This window comes from Notothenia rossii, assembly GCF_949606895.1.
Source record: "Notothenia rossii genome assembly, chromosome: 6".
NCBI lineage: Eukaryota > Metazoa > Chordata > Actinopteri > Perciformes > Nototheniidae > Notothenia > Notothenia rossii.
Window position 1 is genome coordinate 33,033,615 of NC_136909.1, and position 20,681 is coordinate 33,054,295.

General features: G+C 41.3%; 1 protein-coding gene and 1 long non-coding RNA gene across 2 annotated transcripts in view; one reads left to right on the top strand and one right to left on the bottom strand.

Moving 5' to 3' along the window:
- Positions 1-1,215: 1,215 nt before the first annotated feature.
- LOC307044812 lies at positions 1,216-4,690 on the bottom strand. Its single transcript, XR_013809695.1, has 2 exons — positions 3,322-4,690; positions 1,216-1,565 (listed from the first exon to the last, which is right to left on the bottom strand). It is a non-coding gene; the product is annotated as an uncharacterized lncRNA (long non-coding RNA).
- Positions 4,691-6,684: 1,994 nt separating this feature from the next.
- Positions 6,685-20,681, top strand: part of eeig1a (estrogen-induced osteoclastogenesis regulator 1a) — a 32,748-nt gene continuing 18,751 nt past the window's right edge. The window contains exons 1-2 of the mRNA XM_079690203.1: positions 6,685-6,829; positions 6,950-7,227. Of these exons, the coding sequence (XP_079546329.1) occupies positions 7,085-7,227 (143 nt within the window). The 5' untranslated portion in view covers positions 6,685-6,829; positions 6,950-7,084. The remainder of the gene's footprint in view (positions 6,830-6,949; positions 7,228-20,681) is intronic.

Genomic DNA, 20,681 nt, shown 5'->3' on the forward strand with positions numbered 1-20,681 from the left:
GATTAATAAAAACAAAACAACAAAAACACTGTAATAATATATTGATATGAACATAATGGTAAAAAAAGATCTCATAATAATAATAATAATAGGAAGTTAAAGTCAAACATTTCCAATAGAAAATTAAATTATTATATATAAATTATTATAATTAAATTATTTATATACTGCATTTTATAACGCAAGAAGTTAGATGTCAAATAAAATATTAAAAAAAGAAATGTGCACATCACATGAATATTACAATATACACAATGGTGTTTTAGAATATTAATGCTGAAATGCACAGTTGTGAAGTAAAGTTAAAAAATAGAACACTTAATACCCTGCTCCTGAAAACTGAACTTTACTAATACTATACTGTACTAATTGTATTTATGATATTTTTCCAGCAATGGCTTTAAAGAAATGTTTACAATGTTTTCAGCAGCTTGCAAGCGCAGTTGAGTGAGAGTGAAAACATGTTGGTGTGGCTGCTGTTGTTGAATAACCTGCGTCACTCAGCTGGAGGTAACCGATAAAGTGCAGGGACAGAGACACTTTAACCGGCAGGATCAGACAAACAGTCCATATCTGCAGGAATAACACAGGGGAGAGGTGAGGGGGCGCACGTGTTATCAACAGCAGCGCTACAACACAATGATCTGTTGTCTAGCTCCTGAGTCACCGATTGATCATTCTCTTTTTATGATTGTTATGGAGGTTGTTGTTGGGACTGGAACAGGATGTTCATTATCACCAAAGGTTCACTTGGTCTTTGAGTCACAATAACCTTAGTATAAAGAAAAAGGAAGCATGTTGTACTCAAAGGTGCCATATTCTGCTTTTTAGGATTAACTCTTTCCAGTAGTCTGTTATAAAGGTTTTTTTGCATGTAAATGGTCTGCGAAGGTTAAAATCCCAAAGTCACCTCCAGAGGGATGTCACATGATGACATCACCATGTAACACTCGTGTTTTTATTGGCCAATGCTGCCCCTGGCAAACTTGTGGCCCCATGCAAAGTTATGAGATGAGGCCCTCTGTCGCAAGTGTTGACGGGGGTTACGGGGGCTAGTGGAGCACGCGCGGCGAAACTGGCATGTTTAATTGCGCCGCATTTGCGCATCAGATGAGGCTCCCTTCGTGAGGTGAGGCCCCACGCAGTCTGTGTGATCTGATCTGCGTAGGGAGGGGCGGGCATGCCAGTGCTACTAACACATTGTAGTCAGTCAAGTCAAAGTCAAAGTCAACTTTATTGTCGATCTTCCAGTTTGTGTGTACAGACAGAGAGATAGAAATGCCGTTTCACAATCCCGAATACATAAATACAAATATATAAAAATATGTATACAAATATGTATATCCTATTATACACAATCAAAAGACACATTTACACATAGCACACATTAAAACATAAATAAAAGCACAACAATCAAGAAATAGCAGTCACTTCAATAACTTTGAAAAATGTGCATTAGTGCAAGATTGTCCATAGCAGCGTACAAAGTGTCTGGTGCTGGATTTGAGTGTCTGAGTGTGTTTCCAGTGGGGGCAGGGGGGAAAAGAATTCAGCCTCCTGACAGCCTGGTGGAAAAAACTGTTTTTTAGTAGGGTGGTGCATTGTAAGTGATAGAGTAATGGTCGGGACATCTCTAAGTGGTCGACCAATCCCAAAACAGCCGGCCAGCTAACCAATCAGAGCAGACTGGGCTCTGGTTTCAAACAGAGGGTGAAAAGAGGTGCTGCAGCACAGGCAGTAGAGAAATAAAGAGCTTTTTGAACATTAAATCATGGAAACAGCTGTGCAGAGGCCTGTCAACCAATCGGTGCACTTAAAACAGGGACATATAAACAATATATCATTATAATAATAAAGATCTAAATGGGAAATTGGACCACAATACTATTTTGGTACCAACCTAACTGTCAGGATTTGAGTTGTGTGTGTCTAGTTTTGGTTTTATTTTGCTGTTCTGTTTTCCCTGTCGCATGTTTTCCTCCTTGTGTCTTGTCTGATCCTTCTTCCTGTGTTTGCCTTCCTGTCGTTAGTTTCCCTGGTGTGTTTGATTTTCTCATTGTGTTCACCTGTTGCCTTTGTGTTTCTCCATCCCTTACCCAGCTGTTTCTTGTCCCGTGATTACCCCTCTCTGTATTTAGTCTTGTCTTTCCCTGTGTTCCCCTGTCGGTTCATTGTTTGTCTTTCCCTTCACGTCATGCTCCATGTTTGTCCCTGAAGTTTAGATCCTGGATTCTTTACTCGTGCTCCCCTGAGTTGCTAATGTTAAGTTTGTTTCTTGTTTCTTTTGTCATCGGCTTTTGTTAAATAAAGCTCGCTTTTTGTTATCCCTTAAAACCCGCTTATCCTTTAATACTGCATTTGGGTCCTACCTTTTCCACGCATCGTAACACTAAATGTGTCCAGAGCATTCATTTATATCTCATATCTCAAACTGAGTCATACTCTTCTTCTTCTTTGATATCCTTATAGTACTTTGATATTTTGGACCCATTTTGGGTCTGTGCATACATGACAACAAATAATGAAATATATTTATTTTATATTACAAGACATCACATTATCCATGCCTGAGTGGAAACTCAGTTCTTCACTCTGGTGTTATTTACATCACACACGTGGGATCAAATACGCACATGCCTTAACAGGACATGCATGCATTAGCGGAGAGGTGTCAGAGCGAAAGGGGCTGCCAGTGTTCTGGTGCCCTGCAATGGTTGGCGGTGCCTTGCTCAAGGACACCTCTGCATTGCCCAGGAGGTAACTGGCATCTATCCAGCTACCACTTTGTATTTTGTCAGATACGGACTTGAGCCGGCGACCCTCCAGTTCCCAAGATCCCTGGTCACTCCGGACTGAAAATAGTTTGAAACAGTCGCTACCATTCTGTAAATAGCAAGACTTTCATAACTATATACTCTGTTATAATTATACAAACGTCAATGTTATGTTACCTGCATGCAGTGCTTAATTTGTAAATCATAAGGTGCCGGAACGCAAAGTACATATGACAGCTCAGGGATGACGAGACGCGTACAGGTCCCGGAACGTATACAGAAAAGGTGCTGAAAACAACATGAAAATGTCCACTTGCAACGCTGTGGGACTTACAAGCCTCAATTTCAAATAGTATCTATGGTATAAATGTTATGACGATCATTTATAATTTTTTAGGCTAGTACGCACAACATAGGCAAATGCCCACATCACCACAGGTGGGACTTAAATTAATTTCTCAACAGGTTTAACGTGTAAAAAAAATATTTATTAGGCCTATTCAAAGATTGGCACGGCGGCCTATTAATAGACAGTATGTTTGCTCACCATATTTAGTTGTTTAAAACACCCCACATCACGAGCATGTCCGGATTGTCCTCTATCTCTTTTTTTCTGCTTTTACTGCGTGTGTCTGTGGCAGTTCTGTGTCCTTTGGCCACCCAGGACCTCACGTACGGGACTGGATTGAATTTAGCCAGGGTGGGTCCAACAAGATTTAGGAAGAGTAAAGATGACATGGTGGATGTGAGCAAAGAGCTACGGTTGGGAGTGCAAATCAAGTTCATTTGAGAAAATCCGCGCTCACATTCAGCACTTGCAATGGGAATGCTGTTGACAGCAACAAGTAACTCCATCAGCTCATCGGGGGTGTCTTTACCATCTGAGTCTCTGTACGTTCTGTAGGCCCGTATGACTGCGCGCGGGTTGGCAATGTTGAAGCGCTGACACAGTGACTCGACCTCAGTCTCTCCATACAGCGCACCTGCGTCCTCGGGCCAGTATTGTGCGTAAAGCACCTTCAACTCCTCAATGAACTTGTTATATCCAGTTTTATCTGGCATCCGGCCTCCTTGAGATAACATACGGTCCTCCAAGTTCTTGGCCACAGTTAGAAAAAACTGACCTGTCGCTGGACGTCCCACACTCTTCTACGCTCAATGCGCTCTCCTCTCCTACTGAATCTTCCTGCTGTAAGCCAGCTGATGTCGCGGTTCCGCTCGCCTCTTGCTCCGGCTGTTGTACCGGGCTAGTTGATGCCAGGGTCCACCTGGCTGACGGTAGCTGGCTCCTGTTCCGGCTGGCGGTGAACCTGACCCGCTGCCCGGGCTTGGCTAGCTGTCGGTTAGCTAGCTGGCTAGCTGTTGCGGCGCTAACCTCCTCCTGGTTTTGACCATCAACATGACCGCTGCAGCTGCCCTCGTCGCTGCTTGTGGAGGCTTTTCTGACTCGTTTTGAAGTGTCTATTACCTCTTCCTTCTTTTTGAAGAAAGACAGTAAATGTAACTGTCTTTTTGACATGCTTGCATTGAATCACCGTTTCTTCCTCTCTGCGACGTGCTCCTCATGTGGCGAATTTCAAAAGTGAAAGACGTTTGTCCGTTGGTCCAGCTTTTCAGTGCGTCAACACAGATCTCCGACTCTTTCAAATCTTAATCTTAATAAACGACATAAAATTCTTGGGATTTTTTCTGTAAATTAATATCTGCATATTTGATTTCATTTTAACCATTTTTAATTTTTATTTTTTGTGAGAGGTACCGGATCTGCCCAAATAGGTGCCGGAACACAGGGTGGCCAAAATGAAGAGGTGCCGGATCCTGTTCCGGCAGGATCCGGCTCAAATTAACCACTGCCTGCATGAGAAACAATAACAAAATGTTTGATTATAACAATCCGCCTATAGTGATGACTTATACACAGAGAAAAGAGCATCATTATACAGAGTTTCTTTTTTTTTTTTTTTTTCATGACACAATAGACATGAAGAAACTCAGTTACAATGGAGGATGTCCTTCTTTAGTTTTTTAATTTTTATTTACATTATAGTTTTACAATTGCAGTTAGTACAGTAATCCACTCTTGGTTGGTCAGGTATATCCCATCAGCCCGGTACCCTTTTTCCTTTTCTTTAAAAATCCGTCTAGAAATGCTGCACCGGTCTGAAGTGTGATCATCATTTAAATGCCCATATTTTCTCTAAAGTTCGTTTTGAGTTAAATGTAATTTACAGCTTATGTTTCTGGTTATGAAAGAAACTGTTTTTTCATCTGGGTTTTGCAGCAGTAATGTGGTATCGGTGATGAGAGCCTGTTCCTGGGGGAAAAATAGAAATGTCTGATGAATGAGAAGCATATTTGAGCGCAAGTGTCTGAAATTGTAAAGGGTGTCAAGCCATAGTCGTGGAAAGTAAAAATAAAAATACAATACCAATCCACTGTGTGGACTTACTGGTTAATAGAAGTGTTGGATATATTCGCTCTGCTTTTCTTCTGTACTCTGCTGCCCTCTGTTGACAACACAAAAGTATGACATTTACTACTAATCTAATGTTTGAATACTTTATTACCCCTTGTGAAAAACAAACATGTATTCAGACATGTAATACTATACAAATTACAGAGATGATACCACAAAGCTAGTATATGCCTACTGTCATGTGGATGAAACACCTTAATGTAGTGTAGTCTTTATAAATAATATACTATTATTAATTTATTGATTTTAAGACGGACTGTAGAATTGACTAATCATGAATGGGAAATTGGGAATAGATGTGTTATTAAGTAGCCTATGTGAGTGAATATTAATATAAATTAATTACTGAATACATAGACTGATTCATTGATGAACTAAACAGCAGCTCAATTGTTTAATCCTGAAATAAAGTTTACATTTTACAATGTAAAATGGAAGAAATAAAATAATAATTACATAAAATACAGCCAAAAGTCTCAAACATAATGTCCAGGGAAGATAATTAATTAACAAAAGTTCCTTGAAGTAAACATTAAACTGACAGACCTTTGACACACGGGGGCGCTGTTTCTCCGCTGAGGGTGCAGAATGACTGGCAGTGAACGAGGCTGCACGGATCTGAGTCAAGCTAACGAGAGTGAGCTGATTGGAGAGCGACTTGCATTCAACAATAAAATATAAAAGGGATCTGCACATACACATCTGCACTCGTTAACTCTTTAAAAACATTTAATGGATTTAATTTGTTTGAATTAATTATACATAATACATTTGGGATGTAGCCTACTAAATAACTTTTTAAACAAAATGGTTTGATGAATTTGGACATTACAAGCAGTAGGAAAAACATTTATTAAAAAAAGAAATGTCTATGCAATTAAATTATATAATTTACAACTTGATGTATTCTTATTTTATTTTACATTTGTTGTTTCAATATAAGTATATATATATTTATATAGTTATGTATAATTTATGTAAAGAAAGTTAAACAAATAAAACTTATACCCAGGACCAATTTTCCAATATTCTTGGATCATTTTAAGGCAAATTGTCTTCTGTATCAAATACATTTAAAAAACATGATCTGAGTGCTTTACCAACACATGTTACTTTTACTTTTTTGGGTGGTCTCTGCTTTTTTCAAGTATTAACCAATTGTTTTTATTTATGCATTCTCTTCTCTTTATGTTTAGTGTAACTCTAAACATTTTAAATAAATGAATAAACCTTAGGCATACTTTACATTTCACACCATCACGACTTCTTGCACGACCACTGTGTGCATTATGAGACAATGAGCCCCTGGGCACAGCTATGCAAAAGTCTTCAGCACCTTTCCAACATAGGAACAAGATATGTATTGTCACATTTTAATGTTTTTGTTGTTGATGTTTTAAGAATGTATTTAGATATGAGCTTTTATTCTGAAAAGTAGTCAGGAGGTGCGCTCTCAGCTAGCTTGATGCTTCTTGCGCCAAGTCCCTCCTCTCGGTCCCGAAAGAAAACGGATGAGAAACCTCTTTTTGTGTCAATGTATGTTGTTGTGCGGCTACTAAAGCAACCGAAATGTCTCCCGGTAAGTCTTTTGTCACTTCTTAAACAGAGACGTTAATATGTTCTCCACGTTTAGACATGTTATTAACGGAAATATTTGCATTCTTTTTTTTTTTATTTCTTCGCCGAATCATCTCTGAAGAAGAGAAGCTCGCATGAAAACACAGAATAAAATCACTAAAAGTAGTTCTCAGCAGGGGGAATTTCTTTCAGCGTTAGCTTTGACTATTGTCTGGTGGCTTTAGCTGTGTTTTATGCGAGTGAAGACACTGAAACAATGGCGTTCTTCGTGAAAAAGAAGAAATTCAAGTTCCAGACCCAACTGACGCTGGAGGAGCTGACCGCTGTGCCTTTTGTCAACGGAGTTTTGTTCTGCAAGATGAGGCTGCTGGATGGGGACTTTGTCGCTACTTCTTCCAGGTAACCCCCCCCCCCCCCCCCCCCCCCCCAAATCACCCTGAAACATCCCGTCAATGATGCACAAGTTGTGGTACATATAGCTTTTCACAAAGATTATCCTCGTTTAAAGTCACTTTAATACACTTATAGAAGCGTGCACATATGGCTCTGTTAAGTGACATCATTTGCATGTTAATTAAAATTGTCCAGTTGTTCATTTTATATTTTTCTATAGTATTCTTAATGTTTTCTAAACTTTCTTTGCGATGTGTTAACTATACGAAAAATAGTGATTTCGAATGTATTATTATTATTATTATTATTATTATTATTATTATTATATTTTTGCTGGTTGGTTTGTTTTAGTTTTTTAGAATCACAAATTATTCAATTAGTTGCTGTTTTCACATCATACCACCTCTAAACACCCTTTAATTCATGCGAACATTATTTAAAATGCATTTAAAAAAGGATTTTGGTAAATTTTAATACAATTTTAGGACAAACATTTTAGCCTGTCCAAGTCACTTAAAAACTCGTACAAGAGGTTAAAGTGCATCTATGGAACTTTCTAGTGACATTTTATATCCTTACAGTATAGGCCTATATGTTTTTCCAACATGGTGTTATATTTCTTATGGTTCCTTAACTTGTTTTTGGTGTGCTATATGGAAAATATGGTGATTGTTGCAGTGATCATACGTATAGGATGTTGTAACCTCTAGTTTATATTTTTTCCCCTTTATTATTGTAACATACTTCTTTGATAACAGATGTCGTTGTTGTTGCATTTCTGTACCCAAACAATTGGTGTTATTTCTTTGTTGCACAACTTCAGATGCACATTTCACCAGCTCAGGCAGGTTGATGAAAGACTACTTTCCTCAGTCACATTTAAACGCAGGGTGTAGCCTGTTAAGTGGCCTCTGTGTATCTACATACACCTCTCAAACCAGTTTGCACGGGCCAAATGCCCTGTAGGACCATGGCACTAGGATGTGGTGAACTTGATAGTGAGATTGTCTTTTTCCTCCTCACGTCACAGAACTCAAGATTCCCTCCCTCGACTTTGAAAACCTCAACAACTTTTCCCCCTTTCCCTCCCTTGTCTTTCATTCACTAGATGAGATTAGAAGGCCTTGAAAGTCTCGTCAGATGTCTTTCCAGTTTGTTTCTGTTTAAGATTAAAGATGGGACACAGTGCGTGTCTGGAGACAGGTTGACCTTTTGTGACTTCATTTTAGGACGTTTTTTTTTAGCAGATAACAGACATGTCCATTACAGGTGTACAAGTGTTACACTGGCCTCACTGTGTCCTACATGAGCTAAATGAGTGAGCAAACTTCACAGATAACTAATCAGGACACTTAAAGGTAGGGTATGTAATTCACTTCAAAAACACTTTTTGCTATATTCCATGGAATGCTCTTAACATCCCGATCGCAATGAATAAATTAAATGCATTGACAATAAATATATACAAATATTTCATCTGTGGAAGCTGTGGCGCTGTAAAAAGCATGTACAGTTATCTGCCTCGGCCCGCGGCAGATAACTGGATGGCCAACCTGCCTGTCAGCCTTCCATCTGTGCACAAATTTATCTCGTGCCCTCATTGGTCATGTGCGTGTTTGTGTGTGTTGGAGGAGGGGCTCTGTAAGGAAGTCTGAAGGAAGTGGCAGATTTTCTCTGGTTGTGTACTTTCAAATTCTAGCTTACTCAAGCTGGTTTCTCCATTCTTACCTCTACATTTAAACGGTATCAATTCCTACATACAAATAAAATGTCCTCAAGGCTTTTTAAAGTCACATTTTGAAGGGGCTCTATTATACTCATTTTCAGGTTCATAATTGTATTTTGTGCCTCTACTGTGACATGATGTCTCCATGCTTTAATGTTCAAAAAGCTCTTTATTTTTCTCGTACTGCTTGTGCTGCAACACCTCTTTTAACCCTCTGTCTGAAACCAGAGTCAAGTCTGCTCTGATTGGTTAGCTGGCCGGCTCTGCTACGATTGGACAACCATTTAGAGATGTTCCGCTCTTTAGCCTATCACTAACAATGTCTTTGAGCGCTAGCAAAAAGAAGCGTGAGTGTAACGTCCAATCGAGGTGTTTCCTTAACCCTTGCAGACCATTTACTTGCACAAAAACCTATATAACACACTACAGGAAAGGGACAACCCCAAAGAGCCTTATAGGGCGCCTTTAAACTTACAGGAACTTTAACCATGTCTTGTCAGAGCTATATAGCAAATGTATTGACTTTATTTGCACTTAGAGTTTATATTATTCTATATGGTTCTTTTGTTGATCTTAATATAGGGATTTGTATAGGTCTTTTGTGTTTTAAGTGGTTTGGGTACTCAAAAGCCGCGTTCACACCGGAGTACTTTTCCCACTTTAGTTCCGATATAGTTCTGAAATGTCGCGTTCACACCAAAAAGAGCCGGAACTAAAATTAGTTCATGAGAACCTTTTTACCCCCTTTTCCGTCGCTGCTAGAGAGCAGGGACTCTCATGCGGCTCTCTTGTGAGAAAAGAGCTATATTTCTGATTGGCTGGGCGGATTGCAAACCAAGCCCCGTAAAACTCACCATTTTATTATCCTCGCATTAGCATTATTAGCATTAGCATTAGCCCAGCGCAGAAACGCAGAGAGACTAATTTATGGCAACACAAAATAAAACATGGGAGCGGTGGAGATGAGGAGGTGTCGGCGTTCTGGCGATTTACTCGGAAGGCTTCAGTAGAAGCTGCTGGGAGTCCCAGCAGCTTCTACTGAAGCCAGTCCCCAACTCCGGGGACTTCTGGCCGGGGATTTTGGGCGGCAGTATACACGGTGAAGTTGTTTGCGGCCTGCCAGTAAACCCAAAGCAGAAGAAGATGAAGTGACGTCAGCGGCTTCATTTGCCTAATCCACCCCCAGGGACTTATTCCGGTGTGAACGCGATCTGTACTTAGTTCATCAGAACTAAAGAGTTCTGATGAACTAAGTTCTCATGAACCTTTGTGGGAAAAGTACTGCGGTGTGAAAGCGCCTCATCTCTGCATGACAGATCTCTCCTACTGGCTCTGATCTACTGAACTACCTTCAACTTGTAAAAGAACATGAGGCGGCAAATTGTCAAGGTTTTTATTGACAGAGAATGTCTGAACTGCTGCGTACCCATTTTTGGATAAGAGCATAGTGCTGGTTTACCATGACTTCTGATTTGTTCAGTAAAAGATGCCCGATCAAGGACTCAAGTTTTGTCATGGCTCGTGGTGTAAAAGAAGAGGGAAAAGCCCATTACTTATTCTTTTTATCAGGACTTTTCCGAAAGGGTTTTTACCTTTGTTCAAACACGGCCGTTAAACTTCTAAATCCCCAGAGCTGATTTATGGCGCATTTACACTGCAGGCCTCGCTCGGCCTCGCTCGGTTTGGTTAGGCCTTATTAGGCCCGGCTCACTTTAATGCTGCGCTCACATTACAGTTTAGGAACTGGGGTAGTTACTATAGTAACGCAGTGTAGGCGGGGCGATTGGCTTTTTGGCGGGCGGAGCGACGCTGCATACAACTGCCGTGACGTCATCTTCAATGCGACACAACTCACAAAACACAAAACAACAATGGAGGATGTGGAAGCCATCGTGTCCTTGCGTCTTGGTATGTGGTTTTTTCTTCTTAGGTTCACTGTTTTCAAAAATGCTGCAAGGTTCACTGTTTTCAAAAATGCTGCAGGCGTCCCTTAATATATGCGACACTAGGGATTAAGTCGCGCGAGAATTGTGACGGTTCTCTCTGACCAATCAGCAGTCGTCACTAGTTTAGCATATTCCGCCCGGTTGTTGGCCCCGCTTGTTGGCCTCGATAGAACCACGATTTAGTCGGGCCAGAAAAAAGGTGAAAAAGTAGCCCCGTGCCAAAACTAGGCCAAGTGGAAGCTTAACCAAAAACGGGCCCCGCACGGCTCGGCACGCTTAAAGCGAGCTCCGCGCTGCAGTGTGAATGCGCCATTACTGAAGCGTTTGTTGGAGAATGTTTTCTTTCTGTAAAAGTAGATCATTGTACGTGCATGTGTGTGCGTGTCTGCATGTATGCGTGTGTGCGAAAGTAAACACTCTTGATCAGGTTTCTTGTCAGAGGAAGTTCCCGTTTTCTTACCTTTCATCAGCGAGGGGAGAGCAGTTTGCGAATTCTTTTTCAACTCCTGAACAACAACAAAAAGCCGTCGTTTTATCCAGTTTGTACACAACGATGGAGAAACTTAACAAGCAGCAGTGGTCCACTGAAGAGACCAGCTACCTACTGGGAATCTGGTCTTCCGAAGAGGTACAGAGGAAGCTGGAGCACAATCGGCCATTGTTGTTGTTGTGTGAGCTGTGAGGGGTTTCCGCGCGGTTTGGCTTTATGAAGCAGGCATGCAAACGGTTACGTCATGACGCAAACGATGACGCAGCACCAGTCGGACTCTGGGCAGTGTGAAAGAGCCGGAGCTAAACCGAAGAACCGGTTCTGAACCTGAAAAGCTCTAGCACGGAGCTTGAACCGGAGTTGCGTTGGTGTGAATGAGGACACACACACACACACACACACACACACACACACACACACACACACACACACACACACACACACACACACACACACACACACACACACACACACACACACACACACACACACACACACACACACACACACACACACACACACACACACACACACACACACACACACACACACACACACACACACACACACACACACACAGACACAGAGAGAGAGAGAAGGCCTTGCTCAGAAATAACAAAGTGAAAGCCCCTGTCCTCAGCAGTGAGGCCTGTGATATGCGAGGCCTCTGTTCGGTCAGAGGTCACTCTCCTCTCGGGAGGTTATATAACAGCCCAGACCCCCTCCCTCCCTCCCATCTCAGTTATCATCTCTGTGACAAACAACAAGGCCCTCTCAGAGGACGAGGAGACGGCGCAGGGAGGCTCCCTCCACGGCGGACAGAGATTAGCGTTATGTCACAGATCAGACAAACTCGCCCTTTGTACCCGGGCTCAGCCTAGCCTCCCTTTGTTGTGGGTCGGGAACACCCGGGGGAATTAACAGCGAGTTTATGCAGCGGGCCGAGCGGTACCACGTGGAAAACATCCATGTTGAGTCCCTGTTTACTCCAAGTCTGACTGTTAGCACAGAGAATCAATGGCTACGTACAGAGTGGTGCGCTGATCACATATTTTTAGGATGACCATGAAGAAAGCATTACAAGGGCTAACTCGACAAAAAGTAATGGGAGTTTTCCTTTACTTTTGGAATATTGCAGAAAATAAGATCTGTGCCAAACATGTTTATGATACTTAAACAATTTTGTAAAGCACAATCATTTCCACATATGATGTTTAACACGTAAATGCAGTCGCCAGATGTTCAAAGCTAACCCTGGCTATTAACGAACTTCATCACGAAAACCGGCTAATGATGGCATGAGTAGTCTCATTTAATCACTTGATAGCAATCGCTGTTTTTATGACATATAGAAACGTAATACATTCCCCAAGTGAGGTATTTATTGATGTATTTTATGTCATAGAACAAAACATGAAATCTCGTTTTTCAGACTTTATATCAGCCATCCAACCAAAAACACATTTTAAAAACACGTTCGAGGCAACCGGAAGGGTAAAATACTAACTAATTTCCAGGTTTTTAGGGCTCATTCCACTCTTGAGTGACCAATACTTCTGTTTAGTTTGGCCTTGCTGATATTCGTTATATAATTCAATATGACTCAGGCTTCAGCTGCTGCACAAAAACATATTTATGTGTTTCCTCATCAGTTTTGGCATCCTGACGGATTCTTAAGCCCATTTTTTAAAAGTGCATTTCCTGAAGAATTAACCACAAGTTGCAGCAAGCACAGTGAGGAGACGGGGATGTGAAGTAAGGTCAGCAGCTGACCAATGACTGCAATAAGAGTGTAACATTTTCCAGAGGAGCTCATCTCAAGTATACTGGCTGCATCTTTTTCAGTTTTATATCAACATACCCCAACCTCTCCTTTAGATTTTACAAGTTGCAAATTCAGAAGTGCTGGGAGGGTTCTGTTTCTGTGTTTATGTCAGAGAAAAGCAGGGGAAAAGAGAGAGCGGCAAATTGTCAAATCTGAGATGAAAAAACCCACATGTTTCTCTTTTACTTTGATAATTGATTTTAACAATGAATTTATTGTCAGAATGATTTTAGCTGTAGAAAGAGGACACATGTCGTCAGTTTTAGTGGACGTTCAGACCAGTAAGCCATGTGTAAAACAATGGGCTAAATGGTACATTTTTAGTAGAATGTAGTTTAAACAAGCCACCATGATTAAAGAAACAAAATACAATACGTCTTATTTTTCCAAGTTACAGCTCTGTGAATTTAAAGGCTAATCAGACAGCAAAGTTGTTTATAATACCCTGACAAAGGATTTTACCACTTTAAAGTTGATAAGATTGGCGACTGATCTGTTTCCGATTATTGAACCTTTTAAATGAGCAGACATAGGGCCTTCAGTGATTTCTCCGGCTTGTGGTTATACAGATTTAGTGATATTACATAAAACAATGTGGTGCATTTATATCTATTGGACTCAGCAAACAGAAGAGCCAGAGGCAAAAGAGAAATTACATAAAACTCTTTGTGCATTTTCAGCTTTCCTCTCAGGACCTGAATAGCATGAATACTGGGACAGAACTGCAAACGACTACTGACTTAATCTTAATATTCTACTTACATTTGCTTACTGCAAACATTTCTGCCATTTAATGTAAAAATCACAATCATGTTATTGAAAAAAATCCCAAAAATGTATTATGTGCTCAGAGTCTCCAGAAACCGCACCCTTCAAAGCGCCTTCAACATTCTGTAATGAAAAGACTGCATGCAAACCAAATCGTTTTTGGTTAAAGCTTTGAGATCATATTTAAAATGTATTTCTCTTGTTTGTGATTGCACTTTGCTCTAAGTTAAATCCTCATTAGATAACAAAGGAATACTATGCAGACTGGTGTTGAATTTCTAGTGCTTTCAGGCATCCACTACATCAAGCCAGCTTCGGAGTTCATGCAGCCAGTCAGATTTGATAATGGATAACGCTCCATTATCATTCTGTGCAGCTTTAGTAACCATATGGTCTCCATTTGGATTTGGCAAAATAATAAGGTTTTCAGTGGTGCTCCAGAGCAGGCTTTGTCAGCTATGTCTTGATTTTAGTATTGCAATTTAAGTGCCAAGAAGATAGAGGGGATTTTACTTTCTTAAAGTTTAATATAATAGAGGAATGTTGCAGAATTAAGAAGCTATAAACCTGCGGATGGGGTTCAGAGATTGTTCATCTAGAGAAGAGGAAGTAAAAACGTGAGTCTTGTGGCAACATGGACAGATTATGTTTGTTTCCTGTTAAGATATTTAACCACAGAAGTGCAGGAACACACTCACCACATTCAGTAAGAGCCAAGTTTCACAAATACACAGTGCCATGGGTATTACAGGGACAGATGATGTGTTCGTTTCCCAAACGTTTTACAGTAAGTCAGAATTTACTAGCAAAATCTGTACTGTAATCCGGTATCGTGTCATGTGTCAGCATTCAGGATGTAGTTCTTAGGAGCCTCAAAAGTACCAGAAACCTTTGGGTGGAGTTGGCAGAGCTTCCTGACTGTCTGTTTTTAGGCGCCACGCAGCACTTGACAGGTTTGAATTGTTGTAGATGGCATTGTTGTTTTGAAGTTTTAAAGAGATTCCTCTTGGTGCTTTCATGGATTTGTTGTTTATCTGAATATGTCCCTAGCATTCTTAAAGGGGACCGATTATGCTTTTTGGGGTTTCTCCTTTTCCTGAAGAGCGTTAAATAGTTCCCTGATATAGTCGTCGTCCCCCCACCCCCACCTGGCTGAAACACCATCCATCCATCCATCTTCTCCCACTTATCCGTGGTCGGGTCGCGGGGGTAGCAGTTCCAGCAGAGAACCCCAAACGTTCCTTTCCCTGGCCACATCAACCAGCTCTGACTGGGGGATCCCAAGGCGCTCCCAGGCCAGCGAAGAGATATAATCCCTCCACCTGGTCCTAGGTCTACCCCTTGGTCTCTTCCCTGCTGGACGTGCCTGGAACACCTCCCTAGGGAGGCGCCCAGGTGGCATCCTTACTAGGTGCCCGAACCACCTCAACTGGCTCCTTTCGACGCGAAGGAGGAGCGGTTCAACTCTGAGTCCCTCCCGGATGACTGAACTTCTCACCTTATCCCTAAGGGAGACGCCAGCCACCCTGTGGAGTAAACCCATCTCGGCCGCTTGTATCCGCGATCTCATGACCCATCCTTCATGATCATAGGTGAGAGTAGTAACGAAAATGGCCCAGAAGACAGAGAGCTTTGCCTTCTGGCTCAGCTCTGTTTTCGTCACAACATTGCGGTGCCTGTAACACGTCGAAGGGAAATCACTATGTAATACTCATGATTCTATTCCCTAGCGTTTCAATGCATTGTATGTATATAATTACTTATTTATTTAGTATTCCATAACTTAATAACAGAGATGGTCAAATTTAAAATGGTAGAGACATGGCAGAAATCCTACAATGAAGCGGAAAGTAAAATGTTCTCCCGTGAGAGGGCGATCAAGAGAAGAGGGAGTTTACAGATGAAAAGACACAGAAAGACAGAAGCACAATAACAAGTATGTTTAGGTGTTTTTTTGTAAATAACCAACGGTGTCAAGAGGAAGTAAAGTCCCCTGGTTTGTCCCCTATACTCTAATGGCGCATTTCCACTACAGCGTAGAGCTCGCTTTAAGCGTGCCGAGCCGTGCGGGGCCCCTTTTTGGTTGCGTTTCCACTTGGCGTAGTACCGGCTAGCGGGTACTATTTCACAGTTTTTCTGGCCCCATAAAATCGAGGTTCTTTCCGGGCCAACAACCGGGCTGAGTATGCTAAACTAGAGAGAGAATCGCTGGCAAGGGGGCTACAACTACAACAAGATGAACATATTTGACCGTGATTTAATTGTAATACACGTTTCAAAATGATGCCGAAGTAACAACACACTGATACCGGTTAGTAAAAACCATGAATTAATGCTTTGACAAGTCTGCAGACAGACGGCAGTCGAAAAAACTTTTAAAATGCATGTTTTCTGAATGGAGACCGGCTAAGCTAACGCAGTATATGCTCCGACCGTCCACACTCACAACAACGGCCTATACAGACATAAATAAACCAGCGACTGTATTCGCCATGACACAGACAGTCAGCGGTTTGTACTTGTTTAACTTTTGTCTAGTTTCTGAACAGATATGAGGAGCTGTGAGCTCTGAGTGCTAACAGCTAACGGCTGATGTTGTTTTTCTGTGGTTCGCATTGAAGATGACGTCACAGCTCCGCCTACACTGCGTTACTATAGTTACTGCCCCAGATACTAAACTGTAATGGAAACGCAACATAAAGTGAGCCTGGCCTACCAAGGCCTAACTATACCGTACTAAGCCGAGCGAGGCCCTGCAGTGGAAATACGCCATTAAACTTATTGGCTGTAGACTGGTCAACCATAGTGCAGCTCGGGTATTAATGATGATGTGTGAGAGCCTCATTTCCCTCAACAGTGTCTCTCTATAATGGGCTGTGATTATGGCAAACACCAAACAAGCGTTACAAAAGTAAGGTTTTAAAATATATACCAATCCATTTCACAACTCTTTCCACCCTACTGAGAGAATAAATAATGTAATCAGTAAATCAACAGTTCAGTTAATCTTTCATCAAGCATACAAAACGAGAGAAATACCTTGTTGTAGGCTTTCATAGGACTTGGTCAAAAATAAATAAAATAAAACCATTGGTGTTGGCAGTATTAACATAATTTACTTTACGTAAAAGTACAAAAACCCAAGTAAAATTCCTTCGTTAAAATCATAATATGTAAATTAAACTACTTTAGTACGGTAAGAGTTATTAGTTGCATTGTACCACTGATATTGGCAGTACAGTACTGATGACTGTGGTTGCAAACCACACAAAGAAAAAACATCTTCTTCACCCAACACCCCTTTTGATCTACTAAGAATCCTCCAATTATTGATCATTTGGTTTGCTTCAGGATTTGAAAGTTTTTAGGAACACACAATACAATCAGGCTCCGAGTGAATCTGTAGCCAGGGCTATTGGAAACCGGAAACCCTCCCTGGAACTACCTCTGCCCCAAGAAGGGCCTTTTCAACCAAATGTACCTGCAGTCCTTTCGTGCCATTTCTGCCACCTGACCTGACATTTGGCTTGTGAGAGGAGGTGAGTGAAAGGAAGGAAGGAGTTTGTGAAGAGAGTTAGAAATCAACTGGGACGAGCAGCTTCTCGACAGCTGTTTCCTGTTTTCATCTCACTTTTCCAGCCGTTAGCGTTTTGGTGGGATGTGAGGGGAGCAGTGTGTATGGATATGGTGCGGGGGCTGTTTGGACATTATTCCCCTGGTATCCGGCCAGGTAATCAAAATGTCTCTTTCTCAAAACAGAGGAATTCCTGTGAAATAGATTTTTCAAGCTTCTCTCTCAAGATCGACCTTTCTTATCATTTTTATTAAGTTTTTCATTAATTGATGAATTGCTTGTCAGTTATTTAGTAAACATAGCCAGGTGGCCTCTTGTCCTGAGCTGTGCATGTTGTTCTCAGCTCTACATGCACGGTTACTCCTAATATTTGTTGTGATAGGACTGCTAACTCTTGCACCTTGATTGTGAGAATTTAAGTGACACTTTTCACACGCTCTAACGCCACATGTCCATTTTCTCACAGTGTAAAAAACAACTCATAACCAATCATTATAATTGTGCTGTAACGGTTCCAGTACTTCGGAGGGCCCACAATGCATCTCAGGAATAATCTTATAAAGGTAATATATTAGAAACATGTCTTTTTGAAGTTGTAACGTCAGTATAGGAATCACAATATGATATTCCCGTTTTTGTGTGAATGTGATGATAACTATGCAATGGGATTTTTCCATTGGCTTTTGGAGTATTGCAGAGAATAAGATCTGTGGCGAACACATGTTTATGATGCTCACACGTTTTGCTCAGCAGGAAAATCTCCACATATTAACACAACTTTGTGATTTATAAAGCCTAAATGCGTTGCCAGAAGTAAAAAGCTAATGTTATGCTAACCACAAGACACTGCAGCGCATCGTAAACACTGCTGAGAGGATCATCGGTGCCTCACTCCCATCACTCCTGGACATTTATAACACCCGCCTCACCCACAAAGCACTCAGCATTGTGGGTGACCCCTTCCATCCCTCCAACTGCCTCTTCACCCTCCTGCCCTCAGGGAGAAGGTTCCGCAGCCCGAGGTCGAGCACAACCAGACTGAAAAACAGCTTTGTCCACCAGGCTGTCAGGAGGCTGAACTCTCTCTCTCCCCCCCCCCCCCCCCCCCCTCCCACCTCTCCCTTCTCTCCCTTCTCTCCCCTCTATCTCACCTATCCACCCTGCCCCCACTGGACCGGGACTTTAACACCCCCACACACACACAGACACAACAAATCCAGCACCAGCCACTTTTACGCTGCTATGGAAATTTTTTCACTATGTACTGTACATCATCTTTTTTTATATATATCCTGCTTACTTGAATGAAATGGTTATTTTGTGTTTTTTTGTAATTATTGAGTGTTCTTGTATTTTGTGTTTAATGTGTTTTTTGTATACCTCGGGACTGTGGGAAACAATTTCGATCTTTCTGTGTGTACAAACATATTTTGAGATTGACAATAAAGTTGACTTTGACTAAAGGAACTACACCACGGTCTCTAAAGATGGCTAATGTTCAGGGTGATGACGTTTAGTTGTCAAAAAAAAAAACCTTGACTTGGAGTAAATGCTAACTCATTTCAGGGTTTGAGGACTCATTCCTGCACCACTCTATTGCTATTCTGATAACATTTCAATTGTTTGTGCAGCTCTAGTCATTATCACAGTGCAAAAAAACGACTTTGGTATGGGTGTTCTATCCTGGGTTCTCTTTATCTGGACACATGGTTGTTTAAAGGTCGTCAGCTCTGATGGATCCTGGGACCTTGTGGGTAACCCCCTCTGTGACACCTCGCCCCCCCTGCTGGTGCGTCCTTACGTCAGCGTCCCCTGCAGGATCTGTCTGCTTCCTCAGCACTCTCTGTCTCTCTGCGCTGTTTATCTGAGCCTGACCCGACCCGGCTGCTGTTTGTCTTTCTGCAAGCGAGCTGTGGGGCCCCCAGGAGCCACGCAGCCAGGATGGGAGATAAGGATCCCATACTGCTGCGTTGCTGACATGATGACTCATCACAAGCTGGGGTCCTGTGGGGGGCAACTAAAATCAGGGACTTCATGTTTACATTTAAGGCTTTCTGATGACTTCACAATCAGAACTTTAGCTACTCTTCTTCAGTCTGATTCATCCTGGAGAAGTCTTCTTTTTCTTTCCTTGCTTTATTTAGCTGCAGCCTTTGCTACATAACAAGCCAAACAAGACTTTTAAACCTAAGTTACATTGACTCAGAAACAGTTCTATTATGGGACAACTTTTAAATAACCTGTCATCTGACTAGATTGCAAAACAACAACAGGCAGAAGGTCAAAACTAATCTGATTCCAGTTCCTGTAACTTTAGCCTTAACTTTAATTGATTTTGTAAGGTCTTCCATTAGCAGAAACAGCTGATAGATTAATAGAAGTAGGAGTTCACTTGCAATCCTCCAAACTATTTTCTTTGTTTCACATTTAATTGACTTATCAAGTGACTGAAGTTTACATTTTTTTATATATCAAGATACTAATACAAATACGAAGAAATCATTTGAGCTTTTAAGCGGTCCCAATCAAACCCTCATCTATCGCTCCTTTGAGGTTTTTTAGAGATGACAAATCAGCTCCCTGGCTCTTATTTGCTTCCCGACTACTTCCTAATCTAGTCTGGACATTATATAATCACAGGAATATTATGTTCCATCTCTTGTCTTTGACTCTTGGCCTCCTTACTTTAATCTTTGTTTACTTGTTGATAATGAAGGAGCCTGTTCTACATTACAATACATTAATTGTCAAAGAGAGGGGGAATCATTCTGCCATCTGACTTTGCTATTGTTTTAATCTCTGTTTTTGGTTAAAAGCTATAAACCCATGGTCATTTTTTAGATGCTGTGTCTTTTCAACACAGGACGGCGTCTCTTATTTTTCTGTAAACATCGAGTAGTCTGCTCAATCCTCAGGATGACGTGTGTGGGAAACATCAGGTTTTACTCTATTTTCAGCTGTTGGAAATTATGTTTGGTTGAGGCAGTTTTTCTCAGAAACACTGATTTGGTTCAACATGATCAAAGTAGTCGCCCGCAGGACAAATGCATGGAAGAGTACACGCACAAGGACGGCCTTTGTATTAGTCTTTGCAGGCGTTATGATGCCGCCCTCAGTCCTCTGTTTATGTG